Genomic DNA, 8,477 nt, shown 5'->3' on the forward strand with positions numbered 1-8,477 from the left:
GTGACCGGTTCTCTAAAATGGTCCATCTGGTACCTTTGCCTAAGTTGCCTTCCTCCTCAGATTTGGTTCCATTGTTTTTTCAGCATGTGGTTCGTTTGCATGGCATTCCGGAGAATATTGTGTCTGACAGAGGTTCTCAGTTTGTCTCTAGGTTTTGGCGGGCCTTTTGTGCTAGGATGGGCATTGATTTGTCTTTTTCTTCGGCGTTTCATCCTCAGACAAATGGCCAAACTGAGCGAAATAATCAGACCTTGGAAACCTATTTGAGGTACTTTGTGTCTGCTGATCAGGATGATTGGGTGGCTTTCTTGCCATTGGCCGAGTTTGCCCTTAATAATAGGGCTAGTTCGGCTACTTTGGTTTCACCTTTCTTTTGTAATTTTGGTTTTCATCCTCGTTTTTCTTCGGGGCAGGTTGAGCCTTCTGATTGTCCTGGTGTGGATTCTGTGGTGGACAGGCTGCAGCAGATTTGGACTCATGTGGTAGACAATTTGACGTTGTCTCAGGAAAAGGCTCAACGTTTTGCTAACCGCCGTCGGTGTGTTGGTCCCCGGCTTCGTGTGGGGGATTTGGTTTGGTTGTCTTCTCGTCATGTTCCTATGAAGGTTTCTTTCCCTAAGTTTAAGCCTCGGTTTATTGGTCCTTATAAGATTTCTGAAATTATCAATCCGGTGTCTTTTCGTTTGGCTCTTCCAGCCTCTTTTGCCATTCATGTTTTCCATAGATCTTTGTTGCGGAGATATGTGGTGCCCATTGTTCCCTCGGTTGATCCTCCTGCCCCGGTGTTGGTTGAGGGAGAGTTGGAATATGAGGTTGAGAAAATTTTGGATTCTCGTTTTTCGAGGCGGAGGCTTCAGTATCTTGTCAAGTGGAAGGGTTATGGCCAGGAGGATAACTCTTGGGTTGTTGCCTCCGATGTCCATGCCGCCGATTTGGTTCGTGCTTTTCACTTGGCTCGTCCTGATCGGCCTGGGTGCTCTGGTGAGGGTTCGGTGACCCCTCCAAAGGGGGGGGAACTGTTGTGAATTCCGCTCTTGGGCTCCCTCCGGTGGTTGTAAGTGGCACTTTTGTGAGTTCTGCTCTTGGGCTCCCTCCGGTGGTTTTAAGTGGAATGGCTGCTCCTTGGATTTAGCAGTCTGCAGCTGCTTCCACTGATTGTCTTTCTGCTCGGCTTTTATGCCTGGCTCTTCCCTTCAGCCAGTGCCACTTGTCTATGGTTCCTGGTTGGATTCACATCTCTGCTTGGATTTCCCTTATATCCTGACCAGTTCAGCAAAGATAAGTCCTTGCTTTGCTCTTTTCTGTCCACATGTTGTGGACTTAATTGTTCTGTGCATTCTATGTTTTGTCCAGCTTGTCAGTATGGATTTATTCAGTTAAGCTGGAAGCTCTGGGAAGCAAATTTACCCTCCACACCTTTAGTCAGGTGTGGAGATTTTTGTAAACTCTGTGTGGATTTTTGTATACAGGTGTATACAGTGTACACAGGGGGGTCTGTGACCGAAGTTGGGGGTATACGTGTGTATACAAAGTACACAGAAGGGTCTGTGACCGAAGCTATGGGTAAACAGGTGTATACAGCATACACAGAGAGGTCTGTGACCGAAGAAGGGGGTATATGGGTGTATAAAGCGTGCACAGAGGGGCTTGTGACCGAAGCTGGGGGTATACGGGTGTATACAGTGCACACAGGGGGGTCTGTGACCGAAGCTGGGGGTATACGGGTGTATACAGCCTACACAGGGGGGTCTGTGACCGAAGAAGGGGGTATATGGGTGTATAAAGCGTGCACAGAGGGGGTCTGTGACCAAAGCTGTTGGTATACGGGTGTATACAGCATACACAGAGGGGTCTGTGACCGAAGCTGGGGGTATATGGTTGGTCAGTACACAGGACCCCATACAAACAGGGCTCTGCTCAGTACATGCCAGGCTTTGCTCCGTACACACACGGCTCCGCTCCATACACCTCGTACACACACTGCTCTGCTCTGTACACCCTTTACACGCGGCTCCGCTACATCCACACTGTAAACCCCTCCTGACCCCACACATAAACTTCCCCTCATCCAGCACCATGACAACCAGCACAGCAAAGTCCTGCACACACTGAGGCCCCAGATCATGTGACCCCTGACTCCTCCTCTCCTGTGACCTCATCACAGGTCCTGTGCGCACAGAGCAGCCATATAAATCTCAGGCCATGGTGGTCTCACCCAACTTCTGCTCTTTCTCATTCTTTTCTTGCAGGGGCCGCAGTGGATTTCATCCTAGATCCATAGAGCCGAATAGAGGAGCGATGTTCCTTCAGTCTGATGGTAATTGATGGTGATATTTGTCCACTTTACAGAGTAAATCCCTCCAGGACTGTAGCAGGTAAAGACCCCAATATCCACAGGTGTCCCTTCTAATGGGGGGAAATTACCAAAGAAAACCCATCATATCCTGAGAAAGAAACCCTGTACATGGAGACATTGGCCTCACTACGTCGCTGACCAATATACTACACACCTGTACAATACACTACGTGGCTATGTTATATACTATGTAGCTATGTTATATACTACGTCACTGTGCAATATAGTACGTAGCCTGTGCTATATACTACCTACATATTGTAGAATACCCGATGCGTTAGAATCGCGCCACCATCTAGTCTCTTATAAAAGCCTCAAAACTTCTGTGTGTGAATCAGAGCTGAGATCTAACGTGACAGAAGATTACAGTGCGGTGAAGACGGGAAACCTTCATATAGAGGCCGGCGGTGATGGAGTCAGTGACCGACTCTGGCCAAATATGTTTCTAGAGCCGTAGTAGAAGATGAAGATGTCGTCCTCATCATGAAGTAGTTATTTCTCATGTCGCGTGTAATGAATATCTCCTGCAGTATTGCTAATGCCGATTCCAGGGTCGGTAAATGAGACGAGAATTAGCGTTATGGAAGATGAGTCTATGAGAAACGTATTCAGCTGCCGACTCCGAAGAGGAAACTGCTTGTTGTCTGTGGCCTAAATATATAGGATTTATTAGTAGATGTAAAGAAGGAAACTAAATACTGTAAAATAATAAATCTCCTCATATGTTTCCCTTATTATCTCCAGTAGTTGTATTATTACAGGATTCTCATGATGTTACATCGGCTCATCTTCTCATTCAGATCTCTACAATATCAGATCCTCTCAGTGAAGATCTTCTACAAAAGAACATTTTCATGATTTACCCATCAAAGATGGATATGGGCAGAGACAAGATGGAGGACAGGATATTACACCTCACCCTAGAGATCCTCTTCCGGCTTACTGGAGAGGTGAGAGATTCTGATGACGTCACATTACATCATTCTTATCTATGGGAATAACAGATGGACAGAACTGGAGAGGTGAGGACTCTGGAAATGTCTGTAGTGAGATTTATTAATGCGTCTCTCCATTACCAGGATTACACAGTGGTGAAGAAGACCTCTAGTGATCGCTGTCAGGACCCTGTGTCTGAGGGAAGGGGAAGACCCCTGAGCCCAATCACGGGGCCTCCACCTCACCCCCTGATCCATGAGGACATCAATGACCAGAAGATCCTAGAACTCATCTACAAGATGATTGAGCTGCTGACTGGAGAGGTGACACTGCTGGGAATGCTGGGACATTATACAGTAACGCTATGAAGGGATCGAGGGATGACGGTATCATTGTATGTGTCAGGTTCCTATAAGGTGTCAGGATGTCGCTGTCTATTTCTCCATGGAGGAGTAGGAGTATTTAGAAGGACACAGAGATCTGTACAAGGACGTCATAATGGAGGTTCCCCAGCCCCTCACATCTCCAGGTAATAGACAGGACTAAATATACAAGGCCTATAATTATCTGTATGTAAAGAATGAATTCACTCCCTGTATGAGTTTCCTCCAGATCTATCCAGTAAGAGGACAACACCAGAGAGATGTCCCCATCCTCTTCTTCCACAGGACTGTAACCAAGAAGATCCCGATGTTCCTCAGGATCATCAGGTAGATGGAGAGAAGGTGTCATCAGAACTCAGACACGTCCGTTTATTTCCGATCCCGGAAAAACCAATACCGGAGATATCAGTGTCCGTGTGTGTAATACTTGCGGCACATATGTGGCAACCGTGTGCTGCCTCAGTACCACACAGACGGCCACCTGGGAAGAAGTGCTACTGTAAGCGCTGTTTGTTAAAAATCGTTATTGCACAAAAATATCTAATCAAGACTTAACCAGGTGCGTTATTCTTAAAAGACAAATGTCATGATATCCTGATGAAAGAATAGTGGTTTATTGAATTATCCACCATTGCAGCAAAAACATAAAAAGTAGATTAAACCGTTACGAACAGAGTGTCCATGTGTAAACATCAGTGCTTGTCTTGTTACTCATCTTTCCCAAGGTCCTGAATGGTAAAAGTCATCTGTCTGTGTGAAGTTTGAAGATCATCATGGCATGGAGTAGCTAACAGCTGTTGTTCCTCGTGTCTTGTCTCATGTCCATGGAGAATGATGGTGAAGGCAGGGAGGTGACCGTCCCACGTGACAAAAAGCCCCCACACCCTCCTAAGAGACGTTTATATATGTTCAACACAGATCACGTGTCCTCTGTATATGGAGTTAACTTATACTCTGAGCTACATACACAGAAATAGCTTTTGATAGTGTCAGCAAGAAACCATGTGCTCGGTACAGAATAAAAATAAGAATAATTAATATTTAACAATTATCCCTTTTGAGGGTGACAGACATTGATTGGAACCCTCAAATTAAAAATATTAATTAGATCTACTTTCTTCTTTAGCAAAATGATATAATAAATAGTAATATCAATAATATTGTTTTATGTTCTCAATAATATAATGATATGTAAATTCATGTTATGGTAAGCCGTGACTAATATTCATATAAAATATATAATTATACTTCCCAATATCTACTTGAAGCATCTCAGGTCTGATGTCCTCTGGTCTTCATATTGATGTCTTCTTGGTTCTTTTAAACAATCTTTAATATAAGTCTTTTGAAATAGATGATAGCATGTAGCATGTAGAGACTGTGTGTCATGTGTCAATCAAAGTCCATAAATTCAAATGTTGATAAGAAAACAAAGTTCATAGATGTAATGTCGCTTTAATATCTGTGCAGTGTCACCTTTAGAAACCTGGACTTACATTGACTCGCCTTGGAAATCATCTGGAATCCTCATATCGTCCGCACTGGTCTTGGGACAGGTGTGACGTCTTTGGTCAGCACAGCAAGGGTTACATTGACTCTTCCTTGCCAAACATAGCACCATAACCAGTCCTTAGTGCACAGGACACGTCAGGGTTATTACCTGAGTGTTCACCAGCTTTCATGGAAGTCTTATAGGTGATAGGAAACCACTGGAACGTGATAAAAACGTAATAACACAGTTCATCTTTGATACTGTACTCAGTTGTCAGTGATGGATGCTGTAGTTGTGAATGGTGACATGAATTGTATTTGACACAGTCTATTATTACTCAGAAATCATAGCATTGTTACCTTGTGGAACTTCTGGATAACGGCTTTTCTTCTTGCAACTTTTTAGAATCAATTGAATTTAGAAATATGAAAAGTCTTTATTAACGTAACGTCAATATCTTGATTGAAATCTTCATTCCCTATTCTATACCAAATCTGGTAATTTCCCTAACTTATAATATCACAGCGTACCATAGCAATCAATAATATCCATATGATTATTTTATCAGAATATTCATATGAAATTTATATTTGGAAAAATTAAATAATAATAATAATAAATGATAGTATATTAACCATATTCTTCATGTGATTGAACATTTTTATGTCGTAGGTATAATTTCTTTTTGAACACATAGATGTCAGTGTGTCTTTTATGTAACAAGTGCTGATATTTATTATTAAAACTTTATTAATTTATGTTCAGTAGACCAATAATATGTAAGTATGTATAGCCATGAACCAAAATAAGAATATATATGAATAAATGAATGAATGAGTGAAAGAATTGTTGTATTTAACTCAGGATTGAAACATTTCTTATATAATGAATCCATATGATCACTATATTTGATAAAGCAATATGCTTGTAGACATTACTTTATTAAATATTGATTTTTTTCTAGAGATGAAAAATAAAAATTAAGAATAAAAATTAAGAAAAAATTAAAAATTAAAAATTAAAATTAAAATAAAAATAAAAATAAGGCCTTTATATGTTGATGAAAAATGCTGAGGTTATGTCTCAGTAACACATTCCCTTAATACTTCCTCATGTAGATGTTGTCTTGACCTTGGATTACCAAAATATTGAAATTATGCAACTTTGCATATAATACCCTTCATTAGAGAAAAAAAACTGACATTTATAATATTTATTGTTATTGTACCCAATAATACCTTATTAATATTTCTTCTTTATTAAAATGTGTGAAGAAGAGGTATTGATGAAATGTGATGATGTGATCAGGATCAAAAACACATTTCCCCCTTAATATCAAAAAATATTATTTTATGAAAAAATTAATTTGTAAAAACCCAAGTGAAAAATCATTATTTTTATAACTGTCATATCAGCTTTATGACTTATATTTGTTTAAAGATGTGTACTCATCTATGTAACCATAAAAAAAACACTGAATATCATAAAATTATCATTTGGGAAAATGTTCTAAATGTAGGTTTTCTAGAAAAATCATATTGATGTATTATTGTACTTATTAAATAATAATCACTCAAGAAATATATGTTGAATAATAATATTTAAATATATCTTAATATTCTAATAATTTAACTGAATCCTATTATTTTTTTAAACACACAGTTGTTGTTGTTTTTTTTTCAACATACCATGAATCATAAGGCCTCTGTCAAACTGTGCATACACATTCCACATTCCACATACCACGCTCTGGTCACTCTTACATTACACACTTAGCAGCTGCCCATACACTTCTGTCATCTGTCACATGTGACACACATATAGACGTTCAAACTACATATTTCACATACAAAGAATACACATATATTAACCCAAAATATTGTATCCTAATTATTAATCAATGCGCATTGTAATCTATTAAATTTAGTATTCTAATATTCCTTTGAATATTCCCCAAATATTATCTAACACTATGTTTTAATCTATAGAAAGGACTCCTCCATTTACAAGAAACCCGAGTTGAATGTTCCAACGCTATTTCGGTACAGGAATCCATTTGCATGTAAAGCTGAGGAAAATTCCTAAAACTAAAAAACAAGGCTATATGATATCCCTTAACTCACATATGTCACACCATGCAGTGGGAGGAAAAAAAAACACGTTTTAGATTATTACAGAAAGAAAATTTGCATGTAGTACACACATTTTTAGGTTATTAGATATATTATTTATTTTTAAGTGTTAAATATATAAAAATCATGCAGTTAATATAACTTCCTGTGTGAATAAGACATAAATTCATGAAACAGGTATTTTTTTTCAATCCTCGCTTTGAAAGTAAAATTCTAAGGGAAAATGAAAGATAAAGGTTAATTTCATATTTATTTAAAAACAAAATAATTTAGATATCTTATACATATGTATATATTTAATAAATGTATTTAATTGTAATTCTAAATATTTTTTACTGGAGTAAATTTTAATTATTTCACTATATATATAAAAATGCAGTTAATATAATCTCTACTTATACAAATATGCTACAGTATTTACTGTATATTATATTAATATATTTAACTGCAGAATTATATTGAATAAAATAATTACATTAATAAATAATACATTGTATAACTCATCATATAATATAATTACATTTTTAGCCAATTCCTATCCCAAAATTTAGCTCATTGTCGATAATCTGTTGGAATGCTTTATTTAGTAAGGTCAGTTTTAACCCTATGGACTCTTTGAAGAGCTGCTGTGATAATGGAGTGTTCAGCTGAGCTCCCCCTGGGATACTCACCTGCTTCCATCTGTCAATTTCCGCCATCTTTACAGACAGATCGGAGCCTTCAGATTTTAAATCTTTCAGAGGAACTTTTTTGATAGACCCCTGAATCTTTTTATAGGGTTTATAGCAAATATGTAATTTTCTTCGTACTTCATAGATTTGATTTTGGATCAGTTTTGGAGATTTTGATTTTGGCTTTTGATAAGATTGAATTCTGCCTGGTTTCAAAAACTTAGCTTGATTTATTTTCCTTTCAAGATTCTCGTGTTTTCTAGAAAAATCAAGGGATTTTGCGCATTCGTATAAAGAATCTTTCTGTGAAGCAATTGCACGAGATACAGGATTTAAGAATTTAAACTTGTTTACAAAACAATTTATCATGGATTGTTGATTCAAATTCGTACAGACCAATTTATAAATCCTTTCAAAAATGGCCCTAAAAGTAAACGTACATTCTTCCCGGCCAATCTTCAATTTTAGAAGAATATCAAGATCTGGATAATTTTCTTTTAATCCACA

The 8,477-nt window shown here is 38.2% G+C and overlaps 1 protein-coding gene across 4 annotated transcripts; it reads left to right on the plus strand.

Moving 5' to 3' along the window:
- The first annotated feature begins 2,173 nt into the window (after positions 1-2,173).
- On the plus strand, positions 2,174-6,006 carry LOC138663450 (oocyte zinc finger protein XlCOF29-like). 4 transcript variants are annotated; one of them, XR_011318191.1, is made up of 6 exons: positions 2,174-2,317; positions 3,157-3,306; positions 3,436-3,615; positions 3,698-3,821; positions 3,905-4,002; positions 4,401-6,006. XR_011318191.1 is itself a non-coding variant. In XM_069749658.1 (4 exons), exons 1-4 carry the CDS (start codon positions 2,315-2,317, stop codon positions 3,746-3,748), a joined length of 384 nt encoding a protein of 127 aa, XP_069605759.1. In that variant the 5' UTR covers positions 2,176-2,314; the 3' UTR covers positions 3,749-6,005. The 4 variants fall into 4 exon arrangements, 3 of the variants coding, with proteins under 3 accessions (XP_069605759.1, XP_069605760.1, XP_069605758.1); XM_069749658.1 differs by having other exon boundaries at positions 2,176-2,317; positions 3,698-6,005; XM_069749659.1 differs by lacking the exons at positions 3,698-3,821; positions 3,905-4,002; positions 4,401-6,006 and having other exon boundaries at positions 2,315-2,375; positions 3,436-3,691.
- The last annotated feature ends 2,471 nt before the right edge of the window (positions 6,007-8,477 follow it).

The sequence above is a fragment of the Ranitomeya imitator genome, chromosome 2 (genome assembly GCF_032444005.1).
Source record: "Ranitomeya imitator isolate aRanImi1 chromosome 2, aRanImi1.pri, whole genome shotgun sequence".
Lineage (NCBI taxonomy): Eukaryota > Metazoa > Chordata > Amphibia > Anura > Dendrobatidae > Ranitomeya > Ranitomeya imitator.

Excerpts from the sequence above, each read along its gene's own strand:
- LOC138663450 (XM_069749657.1), top strand. The coding sequence starts at position 3,079 with ATGTTTCCCTTATTATCTCCAGTAGTTGTATTATTACAGGATTCTCAT. Across the intron at positions 3,307-3,435 it reads TCTTCCGGCTTACTGGAGAG|GATTACACAGTGGTGAAGAA; the intron begins GTGAGAGATTCT and ends CTCCATTACCAG.